The following is a 22,500-nucleotide window of genomic DNA, read 5'->3' as shown; positions in this document are numbered from 1 at the left end:
TGAATTTAAAATCAACACAAACCCAATTTTTCCTTTTCTTTTTGTTCGAAGCTCGAGTTTGAAAGAATGAACAAGGCTGGGCCGGAATTGATAGCTTAGTCGAAAAAGAGCCTGCGGGTGGAATCCACAAGAGCCCATCGTTCGTTTTCTTTTGGCCCATCCATCAGATCCGTCTGCGCATCCCCCGAGTCCAAGCCACGTGCGCCGTGCCGTGCTGCGGTGTGCAGCCTCAGTCTGCACGGGAGGAGGCGTGCGGTGCGGTCGGCTGCTTTGCTTCCGAGTTCCGACGCGCGTGGCCTCCCTCCCTCGGAATCGGCCGGATCCCCCCACCCCATCACCATGGCGGCGCCGCCTTCTCCTCCGTCCCCCTCCCCGTCGGGAGAGATCGCCGTCCACAGATTCAGCGGCGCCATGGATGCGTCATCATCGCCCTCTAGGTATGCGTGCGAAGTGCTCCCTCCCTCTTTGTCTTTGTTCCGCTTTCCCTCAACAATCTGGATGGGGGCGGGGATGGTTACTCCGCGCTACGGACAGGGGAAGATAGAGAAGCAGCGAGAGAGGGGAAACCAAATTTAACCTATCAAGCATTGCCCCGTGGCCATGGAGAGGGGTTATTTTTAGCCTGTGATCAAAATCGTTCGTTCCTTGTACAGAGTTATAGTATCTAATCCATCTGGTTCCGAGGGCTAACTAGGAGCAAACATTCCAGGAATTCAACGGCCTGAAACTAAGCAAACTTAAAGTATCAAGCTTGTGATTTTCACTCCTATGATGGTTGACTTCACTTGTTGTTTGCTGTTTCAACCACCGGTTATGACTACATGCTAGTACTACACCTGGCTCAATACGTCCTCTGTTCTGTAAACCCAACATGCATACTTATGCCTTTGCCCCCACTAATTCTGGCATTAACGTGTGCCATCATTAAACCTATTTGAAGATGGTAGTCGAAATTATTGTGGTCCTGGTACTTGTATGCCTTTGTTGTTATATTTTCACAAGTTAGTCTATTCTAAGTCTGTTACTAACTTACTGTCTTCTAAGTTATAGTTATTTCGCTAACACGAGTAATTGCTTGGGTCCATGATCAGTTTAAATTTTTTCATTCTGATGATTTACAGAGTAGATTTAACAAGCTATCCAATGAACAAGAAAAGAGGCATATTTTGTAGGCACCGATATCCCTTTGACAAGCTTTAGACATGCTTAAATCTTCTGGCTTCTGCATGCTCTGTTTTCAGGACTGAGTTGTTGAGCATGGTGAAGAAACACTCACATTTGATTGGGTGGACGATTGTTGATGCCGAGGATGATGCGTCAGATGTTGGAATGGATGATAAGTTCTGGCATGAAATGCTTGATCTTTTCTTTGTGCGTGGTGGGAAATCAAAGAGAAGTGAAGAGGATGACCTTGTCTTCTTTGTTAATAATATGGTAGGGTACTCATTATTGTTCCTTCTGATTTAGTCCTCATTCTTGGCTAATAAGGTCACTGCTATATGAAAATCCACTACTCTTCTTGATGTTCCGGGTGTTGATGCAGAAATTGCATGGTTATGGGTTCAATGATAATATGGAAGATCCACCTCCCTTTTTTGTACGGAGATGGGCCCCCACGGTAAATGAAGAAACACCTGGCCTACTTTACTTCATATCAGCTAATGCATGAGGCTTATGACTCTGGTGTAGCAGCTTCAAGAAAAATTGTCATGTTTCATTGTTTCTTGCTATTTGTTCCTGTTTTTGTACTGGTTTATGTGCTGAGTTCATTCGTTGGATACTGTGAAAAGGTGTGTCTGCACCAATCTACATTATCAATTATGTAACATATGTTTTTGTTTTCACTTTTTTCTAGAGGTTTTCCAAGATATATTTATATATACTTCGCAGCAAGACTTATGAAATAAGTGTTGCTCTGAATGTTTTTTTCTTGACTGAAAGTTTCATTATGCTCCCTCCATCCTCTTTGGTTCACATGAATAATGCAGCGTTCTTAGTTTCTTTTCATTCACTGACACAGTAGATATTGCTGTATGAATAAACATGTACAATCATCCATTCAAGCTAATAATTTGCACTGGAATTTTGCAGTGGGCTTATGGCTTGAATGTCCTTTTTAGACTTTTTCTAAACTTATTGAGGTGTTTTACCTGAGTAACTGTCGTCCAACTTACATACATCGCTGAGGCTGATAGGCTTTCATGCTTGAATCAAGTGTTGTGAATGTAAGGTGTTAGCATCTGGTTGCATCCTACCTGTTCTCTCTGTTCTTGAACTTTGGCGAACTCATGTGTTTCTGTTCTTGTTAATGGAAATAGGGTCGATCCTCTTATCCGAAAAAAAGCTCATGAGATGGTGCAGTATTGTAGTTTTCATGCGTCTGAGATATCCTAGCCATTGCGCCTATTATTTGCATTTGTTTAATATATTGTTAGGTGGGAAATTGAAATCTCTGATAAGAAGTTACTTTCTTTTGAGTAGCTGTGCTAATTAACCTCATCTGTTTTATGCGAAACAGCTTGAAAAGGTCATCAATGTTAATACACTGGAGGTTGATTGGGAACGTTCCTTCTATTTGAATTTAATAGCTCACACGTCATACACTGTTACAGTTGCAATATTTAGGTATGTTTCTGCAACAGTTATGTAAAAGATTGCATTCTTAGTAATTATTCTGAATACTTGCATCAAATTCTATGCAGGGACAAGGAAAACTTTTTACAATGATTTATAATAATATAAATTCTCTCTTATTTTGCTTGCTTAGTAATTATTCTGAATAATTGCATCAATTCTATGTAGAAACAAGGAAAGCGTTTCATAATGATTTATAATAAAATAAATTCTCTCTTCTAGAACCGTAATGTGGCAGTTCTGATATTCCAACCAGCATACAACTGTCCAGCCTCTTGTATATTGATTTCTCATCCTTTTTTGAAATGTTGCCCAGTTGCACATGGTGATAATTCTTGTGTCACGTGTAGGTTAGGGTAAAGCATTTTCCTCTATTCCAGATAACAGGTTGAGGATTGATGGCCTGGGATAAATCATTAGCTTACTGAACAACTAGAACCATTGAAGTTATCCTTCTTCATGAGTCTTTCTGGCATATTAAAGGACTTGCAGTTCCTAGATTCCTGTTGCATTCATTGTCACAGAAAATGAGAATCAATTGTGATATCTTGTACCCCTTAGTTAATGTTTATGGATAGTTACTAGTTCGTATGTTGGTTCTTATGACCTACTTCCACAGCATTGGAGATCTTCACAACCGCGCAGCGAAAAGCAAACAGTTATCTCCTGTTTATAAGGTACAGTACAAGTAAGCATTTCCATTTAGTCATCAGTTATTCTTTTCCAGGTTATACTATATGGGAACTAGACATATCGGTCAAATTATCAATCTTTAAACCTAACTACATAGAATTAAGATAAAGCCTAATTTTCTGTACACAAAACATGCTCCTATATGATAGCAAGTTCGACGGTAGATGCTCATTGCGGAGCGCTCTCTCATATTCTAATTCCGTGACCCTCCCTATTTCATTATTTTCCCTTTGACTGAATCTTACCTTTATTTTCTGTATGAATGGAAAGAATCAAAAGAATCATATAGAGAAGGCACCGCATTTATATGACTGACAGTTAGTATTGTAGAAGTTGCATCAGCGGTGTTGAGAGACCATTATGTTTGTATTGACTAACCTGTCTCGATCTCATTCTCTTCATGGAAACAGGTTACAAAAACTGTATACGCGTCCCCTAGCCGTGTAAATTTTCATCTCGACCGAAGGAAGGTAGGTTTCTATTTTGCACCATATTTTGAAGGAGGCAGTCTTTAAGTCCTAATGGTAGCTCATGCATCTGTTGGCAGGCTGTAGAAACGGTACCTGCATATCCCAACATTTATTTTTCTGTGGACGACTTCGATGATACTTTTGATGCAGTGGTAAGGTTCTGTGCAATAATGTCAATGTTGTAGTTGTACAACATAGTTTCCTGGACTCCTGGTAACTTCATGAATGTTGTAAATGCTTATTCTCTGATGTTACATGATTTCCTTTTGTTGTTTTTCACCATGTTTTTTGTTTCTGAAGTTGACCCTATTGAGCTCTTTATTCTTCTGATTTAAGCAGGTTTTGTCAGATCCTGAACACTGCTATTGTGTGATTCTCAACGCACATGATGGGGCAGCATTTCCTGAAGAAACTGAGTCCAAGAATCCTGGTTCAAATGTACAGCCTGAACTGAGCTCTGGGAGTGCCCAAGAGAAACCACCAAAGGTTCCCTCTCTCATAATTCAGAACTATGAAGGTTTCTGTTTATCATGTCCAGATATTAATGACTTCAGCTATTTATTTTAAGGTTTTTGTTTAGTATTTTAATATCTTTAACTTGGCTGTAGAACAGGATTGGGAATCGATCTTTTCGACATAACCATATATCTATTTCCTAAATAGTTTGATTAGTTTCTCAATATAAAGACTAGTTCAATTAGTTTTCAGCTGGTTGCATAATTCACACACAAGCCATCTGTGATTGCCTTTACCGAATTTACACAAGAAAGTTTTCGAACTCTTCTGAAATATCAATACCTACCAAGACTTCATAGGAAATAATCAAGTAAATGGTCCTGTTTTACTGTTACTGTACATGGATTAAGTTATTCTGAATTGTGCTTGTTCATAGAATTAGCATGACATTTGTAATTCAGCAAAATCTTTGATTGCCATCGCAGAGAACTCTCTTCTCAGGTTATGTGAGCTACCAAAACGTCCGTGAGGCTTATGATGGTGAGAGTTTCATCTATCTACTTTGTTACTCCCATGGTGCTATTTAGTACTTAAATTTCCATGTACCTACTTTCCATGGTGCTTTAGCACCAGTGTCAAGAAAAAATGGTCAATTTTATACTGGAGGAAGTATTTGCTCAAGATAGGTGATGATTGTTGAAATGTAGTTGAACTGTAATATTCTGATCCAGCAGTATTAACATCACATATTCTTATGTGTACATTTCTCTTTTCCTATAGCTGGCAGATCAAAATTTGGGAGCTTACTCTCACTTGGGCATGACCACACTAAACTTGACAGACTTTATATGAGGGGCCCAGAAGGGCGTGGAGAAGTGGAAGTAGCTGTTTCTGGTATTGCAGGTCTGATATATTTAGCATCAGAATACTTCTTCCTTTCTGTCCATGGCACATGCATTTAGAATACCTGTTAAACTTTTTTGTTTATTGTTGTTATAAGAAAGGATGCATTGGGTACTCTCAGCTGATAACAATGTGCTTCCGCACATGTAAACTACTGGTGCATCGAGTACTCTTTAGTCTTGCCTTTCCAAATTCTATCTATTTTAGTCTTGTACCACACTAAATTACAAATGAACTTAATAGTTTCCATTTTGGAATGATGACAAATTGTTCAACATGCAAAACTTTATAGCAGATTGTTAGTGGCCTACTTCCTCGTGTACCTTTGCTCACCCAAACCCACACGCAAACTTGTAACTTTGAAGTGCTTGTAATGCAGCTTGTCAAGCTGCCACACATTCTCATTTGGAAGTTCTTACTTTTATTATTAGATCAGAGCCGTGAGAAGTCAAAGAAAGATCCAGGAGATAGCTTCCGGGTCCTTGTTCACAGGGCAGCTTCTGCTGCATCAAAGCTAGCAAAGCATGCTTACGAGTCTGCATCTGCTAACAAGCGAATGGATGATGAGCTTGTGCCTCTGAAGTGCTGCTTGATGTCTGTGTCTCTTCCTTGGGACTACATTGCCCATGACCTTTTGCACAAGGTGAGGTTTTTCAGGAGTCCTGAATGTTCTCAAAATTATATTGCTGTTCTCTTTTCCTCCATGCTTCTGCATGTCACATTCATTTTAGATGAAGCCATTGTAGTACATGGTTGATGAATTGAATTTGCTCGAATATTTGACGTGATAAATCATAATTTTTTTATAAGAATTGTGATCTATGCCTAAAAAATTTAGTAAGTTGAGGTCGCCTTGTTTTTTTTTCGAGAGAAATAAGGCTGCCTTGGTTTGCTTGGTAGAGAACTTCATGTGTATGTGATGACAACCTTAAATACAGATTGTGCAGACATGTGATTGAACCATCAGCAGATTACTTCGATTCAACCTGACGTAGTGTTTTCATTAATCAAATTTGGCTTTGATATGACTTGTGAAAATCCTGAGAGATTTATGGCAATGTACCAGGACACACCTCCATTGGATTTCTGAGGCTGCAATTCCAGATCTTCACTGCCATTCAGGTGTGGTGAAATGTAAGACACAGAATCAAAGTGGAAGCGAGATGTACATGTGTACATGTAGACTAAATATGGTGCAGAGTTTGCAACTTGCTTTAATTTGTGCACAGACAATCGTAGGATGTAAATACACAGTCGTTGTTTGTTTTTTCGAGGTCCAGTTCTTTATAATTACATAGCATGCATGACCAACAGAACTTCACTGTGTTCCTGACTTCCTGGGGGGGAACGTTTGTGTTTAAACGCCTAGCAGTCAGATGTATGGACTTGCTCTATGTTAGGGTTTTGTGGTTCTATAAGCTGCTGTATATTTGGCCTTTGTTTTTCAATTAACTCTAATCCGAAGTAGTAGGTACCATAATCATATATATGTAGTTTGCTCGTTTTTTTGTTCTGTTCTTAGTAATTTGGTTTGGAAGAGTTCCATTTTGCAACTCTCAATTTTGGCAGCCTTCAGTTTTTAAACTGTGACTACAGAAGAGTTCACTATACAACGGTTAAATCTGTTCACATTTAGATTTTTTTGAGGGACGTGGGAAGTGTTTGAGAAAGGAAAAAAAATCACAATTGACTTTAAAAACACTCGAGGAAAACTTCATTTGTCCTTAAAGATATTTGTAACATAAATAAAATTTTATAAGTTAAACAAAATATAAATAATGTAAAAAATGGTAGTCGAAGACAAAAGAAAAATAAAAGTCCATTTTAATCCCCTCGTCCATTTACTCTGTGCACTTAACCTCCTAAAGCAATCATTTACTTTATCCACCTAACCTCCTAAAGTAAAATTTAAGCTCATTTTACTTCCTAAACTATTTCATTTGGTCCAATCTACCCTCTAATTACATTTCTCTTTTTTCTTTCTTCGCGTAAAAGTTGAGTTTTAATTTTAAATTTTGCCTGTTGACTTATAACATGATGCTCTACGTTAGAAAAATACATTAGCAATATTTTATGATTAATTTTTGTATGTATATCCAAGATCAATTTTGTATTAAATATTTCTAATCTAGGAAAATAATCATGAAAAATTCTTAGTATAATTTTTTAACACAAGGCATCATATTTTGCATCTTCTCTTGAACTTAAAATTCAACTTACGCATGGAGGGAAAAAAATAAAAATCTAATTAGGGGTAGATCGGACAAAAATGAAATAGTTCAGGATAGTAAAGTGAGCCTAAATTTTGTTCAGGGGTTAAGCAGATAAAGTGGATAAAGTGGATAGGCGAGGGGAGTAAAATGGACTTTTTCAAAGACAAAACTAAGGCATTTTCATCGTGTTGACATAATTTTAATACACTACCAAATTGATTTAGGTTATGAATGATCCTATGCGTAGTTACAACTTTGTAGAAATTTTTAAATTCATTCGCTAATTTCCAAAATTAAAAAATCATGACCAAATTGGGAAATATAGATGACTATTGTTGTAAAATGCATAAGTAACTCCGGACCTTCCCTATGAGGGCACGATGACTTGTAAATAGGCCTGCCATATAATTATTATCTACTTCTTACCCTCCCTAATCCCACCTATATCCAATTGATAATTAACTTTATACTACATATATATACATATCCAATTGATTAATTGTACCCTCCCATTTCTAATAAGTATATAATTTTCTACCCATACCTTCCCCATTTGGAGTGGTGTGGATTTGGGAAGAGGGTATGGATACCGAGGAGCAGGTCTACTTGTAAACGCATGAGTTTTTTAGACCAAGCTATATACCAATTCAATTTAAACTCGTGCATTTATTTTCCTTTTCTTTCTTCTAAATCCCCCAACACAGTTTATCATTCAGATTTTCGTTCACAAATTTGAAACCGCACTATTGAGAAAACACGAGCTTTTGAGTGAGAACAGGCCCGGTAATCAAGGCACTCCAAATGGATGGATGGTTAATGTGCGCTCCATCTCACGTGCCTCGAATGCTCGAACTCACCATTGAGTCGCGGGTTTCGCCGCGTCGAGGACGAGGAGTGCACCTCTCGCATACAGCCCCAAACCCATGGCACGAGATGGACCCTGCTATCGTGTTCCCCATGGAGGAATGGCGACCGTCCGCTGGCCGGGGCGGATCTAGGGGGCAATTTCAGTGAGGGTTCAGCTCAAGGGTAGATAAGTTGATGCGCTTTTATATGATGAAATTTAGTCAACTAACATGGCTGGTAGATTTTGAGTGAGGGCATGGTCGCATCTGCCCTCGGTCAGCTCAACGTAGGTCCGCCCCAATCTAGTGATCGCGAGGAGGACGATGCTGAAGCTGTAGGCGTACTTTGGATCCCCGTGCACGACAAGCTTCCCATGGAATTAGAGCCACACGTCAGCACCTATGCCAACAATTATCCTGTACCATTTAAGTTTGGCTATTTGGTCAAACCATGAACGCATGAGCTCTTTGTTTTCTACTTCGTCCATTTAAGCCTGATTCATGATTTTTGGGATGGAAAAAACAAGAGTCAAGAACTCAAGAACAACCTCCAAGCCCAAATCATGAAATCCAATTAAACAAGATTCAAATCCAATGAAACTTCAGTAGTAGCTCCATGCATATATGGTGAATTGTTACCCAAAAGATCTATCCAAGAATATCATGATTTCACCACGAATTTTATGAATTTGTTCGGTAACTTCAGGAGGGGATTTTCGGGGAAATCCAAATCTGAACAACTCGTGTTAGAAATTTTAAGGGGATCACCCTAGATGATCTTACACATGTCCTAGCTTCAATTTGCCCCACCAAAAATCACACAAAAATGCTGCCAATCTCAGAAAAAAAAATCAACCCAAAATAGTGATATGAACCCGCTAGGGTTGATTCCCGATCTTTCGATGAGAGGCGTGGATAACTCGATTGGTGGATGGAGACGACGTTCACGGCCCGACTACAGCCTTCCAAGCTGCGCCTTAGCAACCGATACACCACCTCCAATGGCTGCCGCGATCTTGTGGAGCGCGTCACCCGGCCACTAGGGCACTCGTCCTGCAAGCAATCGAAGAACAAGCAAGAACAAGTATAACAAGCAACTCAATTGCAAATATAGAGATGGAAACCAATCTGAAAACACAAAGTTGGGGTTCTGAATCGAGTAGAACGGATGGTCTAGTCGACACACGCGTCTACAAGGAAGTAGCAATGGCTAAACTTTCAACAAAACAAAACCCAATCTGTTCGTGGCGGCTCTAATCCTTATTAATACCTAGGAGTACGACCAGGGGGGTGTTGGGGTCGTGCTCCAACCCTAGGACACGTCCCTAATGGACCCAACTTGATACACGGCCCATCGGGCCAAAATAGGGCGACGCAACACCTGTGGACAGAAAACCTCTCGGTAGTATTTCGATGATTGCGGCCGCTTCAGAATAGATATGGACATGATTCCGGATCCATATGAAAATAGACTTCATAAGGATTCCATGGAGTACTTGAACGCCCAAAACGGAGTCCGGATGAGGTCGTGGCGGTCGTTGCAAGTTGGGCCAGAACTGTAGTCCGAATCCAGCACCAAAACGTGTTGGATTGGATATCTTTCTTTCCTTGGACCAAAAGTGACGTGGTGGCCTGGTGGAGGACGTTAGGAATACTTGGACTTGGCCCCCAATCTACTTTTTTGTTCCTCCATGCCTTCCATGTGTGTTTAACACTATTTTTGATCCATGTATCTATTTCTGAAATTGACAACGAATACACATCATGGTGCAGCATCAATTCATCAAATGTATCACATATAATTATGATAAAGAATTGTTTCACCTTAGAGTCAAAAGATGCCAATATGGTTGTATCCGAGCATGTGATGTCCTCATCATTCTCCCCTTCTTGGCTGCAAGTCGTCCTCGACTTGCTCCAGTGGCATTCTAAGGTGCTTGTTTTGATGTTGGAGCACGGAGCGACGGCCATGCTGCATGGCCACAACCAGTAATGCTCCCCTTCTTTGGTCTTACCCTGTTGCATATGGGAAAAACTAGAAAAACTTTGCAAGACATTATTAGTGTTAGTGCAGCCCTCTATTTGATCATGGTATTGTAGCCCAAAAGGATATTTTAGAGTGGAGCAAACATAAACTTTATGCACCAAATATTCTCCTTTGCTATCATATTTGCCAATTGCATGAAGCGAACAATGATTAAAACTTGGCAAACCAGAACCAAATTGAAGTTTCTCTTTTAGACAATTTAGATTACACAAAACATCAAATTCAATGTAACCCAAAGTATTTAAAGAGGATAGCAAATTCAGTTCATCTTGTGCACAAGTAATAGGATGAAAAAGCTTATCTTCAGCACATTTGTATGATTCCAAACCAAAAGTATCACACTTATTCACTACTTGTGGTATAGGAGTAAAAGAATCATCAGCACACAAGTCCTCTTTATCACAAGGAACAGCAAGTAATTCATTTTGTGACAAAGGAAAATCAGCAATGGGTTCCACTATTTGTTGCTCTTCATTAGCATGGAGAGTGGACAAATTTTGGATATAATGGGTCACATCATTCTTGCAAGTATTCACAGATAATAGAATCTCCTTTTCAACATTGAGAGCAAGGCAAAATAATTGACCAATATGTATGTATGATTTGCTTAGCAACAAGGTTTGAATTTCAGAATTGAGCCCTCTCATGAACCTACACATAACATCTTCCATGCACTCATCTAATCCACCATACATGATACAAATTTTAAAATCATGGAAGTATTCTTTCACAGTCCTACTACCTTGCCTCAAGTTGTCTAATTTTGCAAGCAAATAATTAGCATAATATTCAGGAATGAATGCATCTCTAAAAAGAAATTTGAAGTCTTCCCAAGATTCTAGAACTTTGTTGTGCCTACAAATGCGTTTCCATTCAAGCAAAGCATATTCAGTCAAAACATTAGAGGCAATATAAATCTTTTGTTTCTCGGACAGGTCATGCTCATCAAATTCATTATCTACTTTTATCTCCCAATCAATGTAAGCTTTAGGATCAAACTTACCATCATATAACGGCAAGTGTTGAATGACATCCTGAATATGAGGGTCTAGTTTCAACAGCTCAACGATCTTCGTATAACCTGCCATGATTAGTAGAAAACAGGAAACACAAAAATAATATGTATACTCCTGTCAACTACTATGATGTGTCTTTTGTAATTCTCTCTAACTCAACTTGTTTAAAACAAGCCCTTACAAGTTCTTACCAAGCCAAACAGGAGGTGACGGCAACCAACAAGTCTACAACCATGGAGTGAAGTGTATCGGTGCCGTAGCAACAAATACCTGTCAAGCTGGAGTCGAATATGTGGAGCTGTAGGTGGGCTTAAGCAAGGAAATATACTAGCACCACATTAGTCACAAAAGCAAGTTGAGTAATCATTCAACGGCGGTACTGTGCTGGTCCTAGGCTAAACCATGCTAGAGACGTGAGCCTAGGCACAAAGGTAGTCACTGAAAAGAGCAGCACAGCACAAAGAAAACAACAGATTCAGCCCCTTCTTTCTTCTCCTTGTCTTGTCTTTTTTTTTCTTCTTCTTCTTTTTTTTTCTTCCTCTTGTTTTTTTGTTTCTTTTTTTTTGCAGAGGCCTAAATCTTTTATTGGGTACTATGACAACCCAAACAATAAGGCTATTGCACACAGCCCCTTCAAATTTTAAATTTAACAACTCTTGTTAATACAGCAGATGCGAAAATCTCTAAGACGATTGTGGAGCGCTCAGACCGAATATTGCTGCAAGGTCAGATCCGTTGGAAAGAAGACAACTTCAAGTTTCCAGATTGTATTTAAACTCCCAAATCGGACATCATATGAAACCGTGGTGGTAGAAACGAAGCAATGATGTATATGGTGATGGTGGATCTCGTGGTGACCAAAACGTGATAGAACTCAAAACTCTAAAGGAATAGACACTAAGACCAGCAACTCGACACAACTGATGCAACCAAAAACTCAACAAGCCCTAACTAAGCAGTCCTAGCAAAGGCTCAAAGGGTTTATAGGATTGCGAGTAAACTAATCTACTAATTTTTTGGTTTTTTCTGGACTATAGGAAATTAAAAACAGCAACGAACTAGAAGTCTCTCACCGATAAACCTTGCTTTGATTACCAACTGATATGAACCCGCTAGGGTTGATTCCCGATCTTTCGATGAGAGGCGTGGATAACTCGATTGGTGGATGGAGACGACGTTCACGGCCCGACTACAGCCTTCCAAGCTGCGCCTTAGCAACCGATACACCACCTCCAATGGCTGCCGCGATCTTGTGGAGCGCGTCACCCGGCCACTAGGGCACTCGTCCTGCAAGCAATCGAAGAACAAGCAAGAACAAGTATAACAAGCAACTCAATTGCAAATATAGAGATGGAAACCAATCTGAAAACACAAAGTTGGGGTTCTGAATCGAGTAGAACGGATGGTCTAGTCGACACACGCGTCTACAAGGAAGTAGCAATGGCTAAACTTTCAACAAAACAAAACCCAATCTGTTCGTGGCGGCTCTAATCCTTATTAATACCTAGGAGGACGACCAGGGGGGTGTTGGGGTCGTGCTCCAACCCTAGGACACGTCCCTAATGGACCCAACTTGATACACGGCCCATCGGGCCAAAATAGGGCGACGCAACACTTGTGGACAGAAAACCTCTCGGTAGTATTTCGATGATTGCGGCCGCTTCAGAATAGATATGGACATGATTCCGGATCCATATGAAAATAGACTTCATAAGGATTCCATGGAGTACTTGAACGCCCAAAACGGAGTCCGGATGAGGTCGTGGCGGTCGTTGCAAGTTGGGCCAGAACTGTAGTCCGAATCCAGCACCAAAACGTGTTGGATTGGATATCTTTCTTTCCTTGGGCCAAAAGTGACGTGGTGGCCTGGTGGAGGACGTTAGGAATACTTGGACTTGGCCCCCAATCTACTTCTTTGTTCCTCCATGCCTTCCATGTGTGTTTAACACTATTTTTGATCCATGTATCTATTTCTGAAATTGACAACGAATACACATCATGGTGCAGCATCAATTCATCAAATGTATCACATATAATTATGATAAAGAATTGTTTCACCTTAGAGTCAAAAGATGCCAATATGGTTGTATCCGAGCATGTGATGTCCTCATCATTCTCCCCTTCTTGGCTGCAAGTCGTCCTCGACTTGCTCCAGTGGCATTCTAAGGTGCTTGTTTTGATGTTGGAGCACGGAGCGACGGCCATGCTGCATGGCCACAACCAGTAATGCTCCCCTTCTTTGGTCTTACCCTGTTGCATATGGGAAAAACTAGAAAAACTTTGCAAGACATTATTAGTGTTAGTGCAGCCCTCTATTTGATCATGGTATTGTAGCCCAAAAGGATATTTTAGAGTGGAGCAAACATAAACTTTATGCACCAAATATTCTCCTTTGCTATCATATTTGCCAATTGCATGAAGCGAACAATGATTAAAACTTGGCAAACCAGAACCAAATTGAAGTTTCTCTTTTAGACAATTTAGATTACACAAAACATCAAATTCAATGTAACCCAAAGTATTTAAAGAGGATAGCAAATTCAGTTCATCTTGTGCACAAGTAATAGGATGAAAAAGCTTATCTTCAGCACATTTGTATGATTCCAAACCAAAAGTATCACACTTATTCACTACTTGTGGTATAGGAGTAAAAGAATCATCAGCACACAAGTCCTCTTTATCACAAGGAACAGCAAGTAATTCATTTTGTGACAAAGGAAAATCAGCAATGGGTTCCACTATTTGTTGCTCTTCATTAGCATGGAGAGTGGACAAATTTTGGATATAATGGGTCACATCATTCTTGCAAGTATTCACAGATAATAGAATCTCCTTTTCAACATTGAGAGCAAGGCAAAATAATTGACCAATATGTATGTATGATTTGCTTAGCAACAAGGTTTGAATTTCAGAATTGAGCCCTCTCATGAACCTACACATAACATCTTCCATGCACTCATCTAATCCACCATACATGATACAAATTTTAAAATCATGGAAGTATTCTTTCACAGTCCTACTACCTTGCCTCAAGTTGTCTAATTTTGCAAGCAAATAATTAGCATAATATTCAGGAATGAATGCATCTCTAAAAAGAAATTTGAAGTCTTCCCAAGATTCTAGAACTTTGTTGTGCCTACAAATGCGTTTCCATTCAAGCAAAGCATATTCAGTCAAAACATTAGAGGCAATATAAATCTTTTGTTTCTCGGACAGGTCATGCTCATCAAATTCATTATCTACTTTTATCTCCCAATCAATGTAAGCTTTAGGATCAAACTTACCATCATATAACGGCAAGTGTTGAATGACATCCTGAATATGAGGGTCTAGTTTCAACAGCTCAACGATCTTCGTATAACCTGCCATGATTAGTAGAAAACAGGAAACACAAAAATAATATGTATACTCCTGTCAACTACTATGATGTGTCTTTTGTAATTCTCTCTAACTCAACTTGTTTAAAACAAGCCCTTACAAGTTCTTACCAAGCCAAACAGGAGGTGACGGCAACCAACAAGTCTACAACCATGGAGTGAAGTGTATCGGTGCCGTAGCAACAAATACCTGTCAAGCTGGAGTCGAATATGTGGAGCTGTAGGTGGGCTTAAGCAAGGAAATATACTAGCACCACATTAGTCACAAAAGCAAGTTGAGTAATCATTCAACGGCGGTACTGTGCTGGTCCTAGGCTAAACCATGCTAGAGACGTGAGCCTAGGCACAAAGGTAGTCACTGAAAAGAGCAGCACAGCACAAAGAAAACAACAGATTCAGCCCCTTCTTTCTTCTCCTTGTCTTGTCTTTTTTTTTCTTCTTCTTCTTTTTTTTTCTTCCTCTTGTTTTTTTGTTTCTTTTTTTTTGCAGAGGCCTAAATCTTTTATTGGGTACTATGACAACCCAAACAATAAGGCTATTGCACACAGCCCCTTCAAATTTTAAATTTAACAACTCTTGTTAATACAGCAGATGCGAAAATCTCTAAGACGATTGTGGAGCGCTCAGACCGAATATTGCTGCAAGGTCAGATCCGTTGGAAAGAAGACAACTTCAAGTTTCCAGATTGTATTTAAACTCCCAAATCGGACATCATATGAAACCGTGGTGGTAGAAACGAAGCAATGATGTATATGGTGATGGTGGATCTCGTGGTGACCAAAACGTGATAGAACTCAAAACTCTAAAGGAATAGACACTAAGACCAGCAACTCGACACAACTGATGCAACCAAAAACTCAACAAGCCCTAACTAAGCAGTCCTAGCAAAGGCTCAAAGGGTTTATAGGATTGCGAGTAAACTAATCTACTAATTTTTTGGCTTTTTCTGGACTATAGGAAATTAAAAACAGCAACGAACTAGAAGTCTCTCACCGATAAACCTTGCTTTGATTACCAACTGATATGAACCCGCTAGGGTTGATTCCCGATCTTTCGATGAGAGGCGTGGATAACTCGATTGGTGGATGGAGACGACGTTCACGGCCCGACTACAGCCTTCCAAGCTGCGCCTTAGCAACCGATACACCACCTCCAATGGCTGCCGCGATCTTGTGGAGCGCGTCACCCGGCCACTAGGGCACTCGTCCTGCAAGCAATCGAAGAACAAGCAAGAACAAGTATAACAAGCAACTCAATTGCAAATATAGAGATGGAAACCAATCTGAAAACACAAAGTTGGGGTTCTGAATCGAGTAGAACGGATGGTCTAGTCGACACACGCGTCTACAAGGAAGTAGCAATGGCTAAACTTTCAACAAAACAAAACCCAATCTGTTCGTGGCGGCTCTAATCCTTATTAATACCTAGGAGGACGACCAGGGGGGTGTTGGGGTCGTGCTCCAACCCTAGGACACGTCCCTAATGGACCCAACTTGATACACGGCCCATCGGGCCAAAATAGGGCGACGCAACACCTGTGGACAGAAAACCTCTCGGTAGTATTTCGATGATTGCGGCCGCTTCAGAATAGATATGGACATGAGTCCGGATCCATATGAAAATAGACTTCATAAGGATTCCATGGAGTACTTGAACGCCCAAAACGGAGTCCGGATGAGGTCGTGGCGGTCGTTGCAAGTTGGGCCAGAACTGTAGTCCGAATCCAGCACCAAAACGTGTTGGATTGGATATCTTTCTTTCCTTGGGCCAAAAGTGACGTGGTGGCCTGGTGGAGGACGTTAGGAATACTTGGACTTGGCCCCCAATCTACTTCTTTGTTCCTCCATGCCTTCCATGTGTGTTTAACACTATTTTTGATCCATGTATCTATTTCTGAAATTGACAACGAATACACATCATGGTGCAGCATCAATTCATCAAATGTATCACATATAATTATGATAAAGAATTATTTCACCTTAGAGTCAAAAGATGCCAATATGGTTGTATCCGAGCATGTGATGTCCTCATCATTAATAGCTCTCCAAATTCAAATAACAACAACAACAACAACCAGAGACAACAACAACAACGAACTTTTTTTTTATTTTTAACCCTTTTTTTTCTTTATTTTTAAAAATAACCTCAGCGGGGTTTTATTTGCGCGGCCTAACCCTTTTGGCCGCGCCAGACCGCCTGGCGCGGCAGGAACATGCTGCCGCGCCACATGCACTGGCGCGGCAGCCCCCTGCCACGCTGGCGCGGCGAGTCGCGGTGCCAGGCGGGCGCCAGGCGGGCGCTGACGTGGGCGGGCTTTCGCCACGCCAGCCCACCTGGCGCGGCAGGGCCAACACTTAGACCGCGCGCCGGCTCCCTTCCTCCTCCCTCCCTCCTTTCTTCCTCCTCCAGACACACCACACAGCAGCACCTTGCAGCGCCGGCCCCCGCCACCCCACCCCCAAATCCACCAAAAATCCGGCGTTTTTGGTGGGGGAAAGTAGTGGGAATCGATCCCTGCTTCGTGTGGAAGGTATTCCCCTACTTATTCTCGTGTTTTACCGTTGCATTTGGTAGATCGGAGGATGTTTAGGTGACTTAGGGTTAGGTTAGTGATTTAAAATTTTAATGAAATGCAATGGTGTTTTGTGTTAGATGATACGTAGTTCATACGCAATTGAGTCTCTACCCGCGATATTGACGTGTAGAACTTGTTAAATGCTTCGATTTAGGTATATATTCATCCAATTGTGTGGTTTACATGACATGTATTTTTTTTATATGTTCAATTAATTAGTCTCATTTTTGTTTCAGTGTTTGTATTTTGTAGATCGAGTGTTTACATTTTATCAAAATGATGTATATAGCTAGTATGGATTACGTGTGTAAAGTTTATTTGTGTATTAAATTTGTTGCACTTGATTTCCAGGTGAGATGGCGTCGTTTGGTTCTGAATACAAACGGCGTAAGTGGTATGTGCGTTATGTGGGCGAGTCCAATGTTGCTGGTCCCGTACCTCCTGCTCTTCCGGTACCACTTTGTAGATGTGGCGCGCAAGCAGAGGTGAAACAATCAAGGCATCCAAAGACAGCCGGAAGAGCCTTCTATGTATGCAAATGGACTTTTGATCCATTGCCTGCCGCACCTTGCGATTTCTTTCAGTGGATCGATGGACCCGACAAATATGATCCTAGGATCCGCCTATTCCCATATCATAGCACAGAGCTGAAACCATACCATAAGTTTAGGCGTTGGGTTCCTCCTCCACCAAACCCACCTAGGATGACCGATGAGGAGAAGCAGGAGGCTGCTTGTAGGCGTGTGAGGGATCCTCCCATGTGCAAGTGTGGTGTTCCTGCTAAGCTTATGCGTCCTAACTTAGGGGATCCACCTAAGTTTACTCCATTCTTTCGATGCTCCCTAAAAACTCATGTAAGTATATTACGAGAATATTAGTATGTCGTTTAGCTAGCAGTTATAATTTTGCAGTATATTGTTCATACTTTAACTTGATGTTATTGCTTGGTAGTTGGAGAAGCGTTTTGTAGTTACTTTACATATGAGTAGTTCACGTCATGGGTTTTTTGCAGGATGGGTGGCCGTTGTGTGATTTCAATGAGTATATATACGGCCCAATGGCAATGTGGCCAACAGAGGAGGAAGTGCGGGAGTTTGAAAGTGAAAATGCACCGTGGCCATGTGTGTCCTCTCCTAGTGATAGATGCAAGTGTGGTATATTGGCAACAGAAGGTGTGGTGCCTTCTGAACTTGGGTATGGTTCGTTCTGTGGAAATGCATATGGCGATTACTGGGTTAGTAACTACTCGTCTCTTATGTTTTATGAAGGTTGTAACTTGATTCAAATTTGTAAGAATATTGAATTGTTGTTGCAGGAGGGAAGGACATGTGATTGGGAAGATTTTTGTGATCGATATGATTTGTTATTAAAGTTGGGAAATACATCGGAACCATGGAAGTTAAGTAAACAACAAGAAATTAAAGAAAAGATTAGGAAGAAGTATGATGTGCCTATTCCTGACGACGACTTGCTTTGGGGAAAAATATATCAAGATATGGTGCATGAGACTGGAGTGAAACCTAATGGACTTTATGCAAGGGAAACTATTATTAAGTATTGGAGGCAAAATAGATCCAAGTATCCACGACCTCTAACTGAAAATGAGAAGAGAGAAAATAGGAGGAAGTTGCAGGAGGAGAGGGAGTTGGAGAAACAAAAGTTGATGGAGGAAAGAGATCGCTTAGGTTATGTGGTTGATCCGAATGTGAAATACCCTGAGGGTTCATGGGAACAATATTTGCAACAAAAGAGGCAAGAAAAAGAAGGCTTGAAATGGAAGAGTTACAACAAAAAGCGGAAGAGGCACAGATGGAGATGATGAAGGCTCTTGTTGCCGATTTACCTGTTGGTAAGGTTAATGTCGATAAGAAAGGAAAGTGAGTTGTTGTTGCCGGAGATGTTGATGATGATGACGATGACGACGAGTTACTATATGAAGGTGACTCGGACTAGATGAACGTGTTGATGTAGCTGGATCATGTTTCTCTGTAACTGTGAAAACTATGTAGAACATTATGTTTATGTTTATTCTGGGAAACTACAATTAGTTGTCAAAAACTATTTTCATTTCCGAGAGAACTATGTTCAGACGCATCAAAGTTTGCCGTGACATGACTGGCTTCTTGTGGTTTTGGCGTGTTGTTTTCCTGAACTCCTGTCCACGGATCACCGTAGTCAATCTCCATGCATCTTCCCGACCCGGAAGGAATAAGGTATAGGAAAGAAGGCAATGCTTTCTTTTTTTTCATTTTTGATCTGTAAATTGAGTTGTTAATGAATCCGCTTCATTCGCCGACTCTATTTAATTCGCTGAATATATATGATATTTCTTTTCTTTGAAACACAAATTCTATAACAAGGTTTGAGACCTTGTGTTTGTATCTATTTATCTTTTTTATACTAGTGGAATTTCATTGTATTGGGTTCTTTCTTAGACCTAAATGGAGTGGAATAGAGAAATAAAAAAAAAGGCCTTTCATATAAAAATGTAAGAATATTATGCCATATATCTCACTTGGATAAAACAAATTAGAATCAATTTTCTCTTATTCTCGTTTGTTCCTTCCTTTAGATAAATACTCGAAAATCTCAAAAATAGGATTCTGATAAAAAGAAAGATACAAATTGTGACCCAGATCTCGCGAATATATCGATTCCTGCCAACGATGACACTATGACTTCAATTCGATTAATTCTTAACAAATTAGTATTTGCAATTTCGCCAGCAAACGTTGACGTTTTCCCAAAAGTCGACTCAAAAAATTTCGAAGGGTTTTTCTTTTGAAGAAAGAAAAATGGGAAAAAAGAAATAGTTTTTTTATTTATTGCCACTTTGGGCTTCCCTATGAAATGAGGCATGGAACGGAGCCATTGTAATCTTGAAATTCTATAAAAATGGAAACAACATTTCAACGGTCAACTTCCCCCATAATGCAAAAAAGGATTGAGTTATTTCGAGAAATATATTAAACCAACCCCAATCCTTTTACCAATTAACATCTTGGGGGAAGGTTGGCTAGAGATTTCTTGGCCATGAAAAAGGGAGGGGATTCAGTGGAACAGGATTGGCCAGAATTTGAATTTTCTAAATTCCCTTGCTGCCGCGCCAGGCGTCCTGGCGCGGCAGGGCTGAGCTGCCGCGCCAAACGCACCCTACTTTCAGTAGGTTGCGCCGGGGGCCGGCCTTGCCGCGCCAGGCGGCCTGGCGCGGCAGGGCTGGGCTGCCGCGCCAAACGCAACCTACTTTCAGTAGGTTGCGCCGGGGGCCGGCCGTGCCGCGCCAGGCCTCCTGGCGCGGCAGGCCTGAGCTGCCGCGCCAAATGCAACCTACTTTCAGTAGGTTGCGCCGGGTGGGAGGCCTTGCCGCGCCAGGCGGCTTGGCGCGGCAGGGCTGGGCTGCCGCGCCAAACGCAACCTACTTTCAGTAGGGTGCGCCGGGGGCCGGCCTTGCCGCGCCAGGAGGCCTGGCGCGGCAGGCCTGAGCTGCCGCGCCAAATGCAACCTACTTTCAGTAGGTTGCGCCGGGTGGGAGGCCGGCCTTGCCGCGCCAGGCGGCTTGGCGCGGCAGGGCTGGGCTGCCGCGCCAAACGCAACCTACTTTCAGTAGGGTGCGCCGGGGGCCGGCCTTGCCGCGCCAAATGCGACCCAATTTCAGTAGGTTTCGCGGGGGGGGGGGGGGGGGGGGGGGGGGGGGGTGGTGGCGGCAAGGGTGCGCGGCCGAGCCAATTTTAGTAAACTTTCATTAGGTTTCGCCCCAGGGGGTGGGGCATCAGGAGCGCGCTGCACAATCCGAAACGTATTTTTCTGCTAAACATTTACGGAAAAATACACGAAATACAAGTACATCATGGAGCAAACATATAACATTGTACGGACATAAAAAAACGTAACAACCAACTTAGTCTTTTACAAACGTGACATGAATAAACCTAACATGCTTAGTCTTTTACCAACTTAGTCTTTTAGAAACGTGACATGGAATAATTGGGCACATGATAGGTTCAGTGGCGTGACCGCCGCTCATCCGGAGGGCTAAAAGGATCTCTGGGGCGACGCTCCCTCCTTGGATGCGTGGGCAGCACATTGGCGCTGCCAACGTCGGTGTGGTCCCGGGAACGACGACGTCGGCGTGGCAACCGGGTATGAGTTGCAGGTTCCTATTGAATAATTGGGCACAAATCATAAAATTTGTATGACACTTCGGGAGCGAACATTAAAATGTATAATTGAAATTGGAGGAACTTCTGAATATACCTGGCTGGACTCTCCCTGCGTCTGAGTCACAGGTGGAGCATCGTGAGAAATCTCGAGTTCCTCACCATACGTAGGGTCATCATCCTCAGACTGCTCACCTTCCGAGTCCTCGCTTTCCTGAGGGGATGCGGGTTCCTTACCTCGTGATCTCCTGCTAGGACCTGCCGCAGTGGACGGTGTTGCAGCCCTGGGGGTAGTCACCAATGCAGTCCGACGTGATCCTGAAGAAGTACCCTGGACATTGGCCCCGTCGTGCGCATCTGAGGATGTCATGTAGTTCATCCTCTGCGCCATTCGCCTGCAACTTTTACGAACCCTCTGCCATATATTCACTACTATGTTATTGATGGTTACAAAGATAGTACGAGTATAAGTGAAAATTTGTTTGGGCTTCTACCTCTGCAAAAGCACGAAGCAGACTATCACCTTCCCCAACAGCGTGCTCCATAATGACGCCCGCCTCGTTAGAGAGCCTTGCAAGCTGCTGTCCCTGCACGCAGTAGTTTTCATTCCATAAGTGATCAATGTGACGATACTATAATTACAAACCGAAAGCTTACCATGTAGTCGTGGAGAGGTGCACGCTCAGGCTGTGTCCCATGGCGTGTCACGGTGTCGTACGCGTCAGCTATGTTAGCGTCATCATCAGACGGTGCATCCTCAATGGGCACATTAGTCCAAGATGGTTTCACTTTGGTTCTCGTCGAAGTACAGTACCATCTTATGTACTCATTGTTGGGTCGCCAGTACGGTCCACCTTCAGGATCGCATCCTTCCTTGTTGTTCCACATGTGGATGTACCGGTCATGCTTCACCCTCCAATCATTTTCCTTGTACCGCTTTCTGCGGTCGATACTGCATCAGAAATTAGTGAAGTATTAGTATAACACGTTAATTGCGTTAATTGAATACCCTCCAATAGTTATTTATTCCTGCGTACCTGTGCAGTTGCTGCGAAGTCGATAATTCCAAAGGAGGGCACGGTTGCATCCTCCCAAACTGCCGCATCACCCTATG

At 41.7% G+C, this 22,500-nt stretch overlaps 1 protein-coding gene across 1 annotated transcript; it reads left to right on the top strand.

Annotated features, from left to right (window-relative positions):
* Positions 1 to 217: 217 nt before the first annotated feature.
* Positions 218 to 6,604, top strand: LOC117839222 (uncharacterized). Its single transcript, XM_034719500.2, has 12 exons — positions 218 to 437; positions 1,242 to 1,434; positions 1,544 to 1,618; positions 2,519 to 2,625; positions 3,254 to 3,311; positions 3,738 to 3,797; positions 3,875 to 3,949; positions 4,137 to 4,283; positions 4,739 to 4,793; positions 5,034 to 5,156; positions 5,588 to 5,799; positions 6,223 to 6,604. Exons 1-12 carry the CDS (start codon positions 340 to 342, stop codon positions 6,244 to 6,246), a joined length of 1,227 nt encoding a protein of 408 aa, XP_034575391.1. The 5' UTR covers positions 218 to 339; the 3' UTR covers positions 6,247 to 6,604.
* The last annotated feature ends 15,896 nt before the right edge of the window (positions 6,605 to 22,500 follow it).

This window comes from Setaria viridis, chromosome 9, assembly GCF_005286985.2.
Source record: "Setaria viridis chromosome 9, Setaria_viridis_v4.0, whole genome shotgun sequence".
Classification (NCBI taxonomy): Eukaryota; Viridiplantae; Streptophyta; class Magnoliopsida; order Poales; family Poaceae; genus Setaria; species Setaria viridis.
The sequence above is the reverse complement of the archived record's forward strand: the minus strand, read 5'-3'. Positions and strand labels throughout refer to the sequence as shown.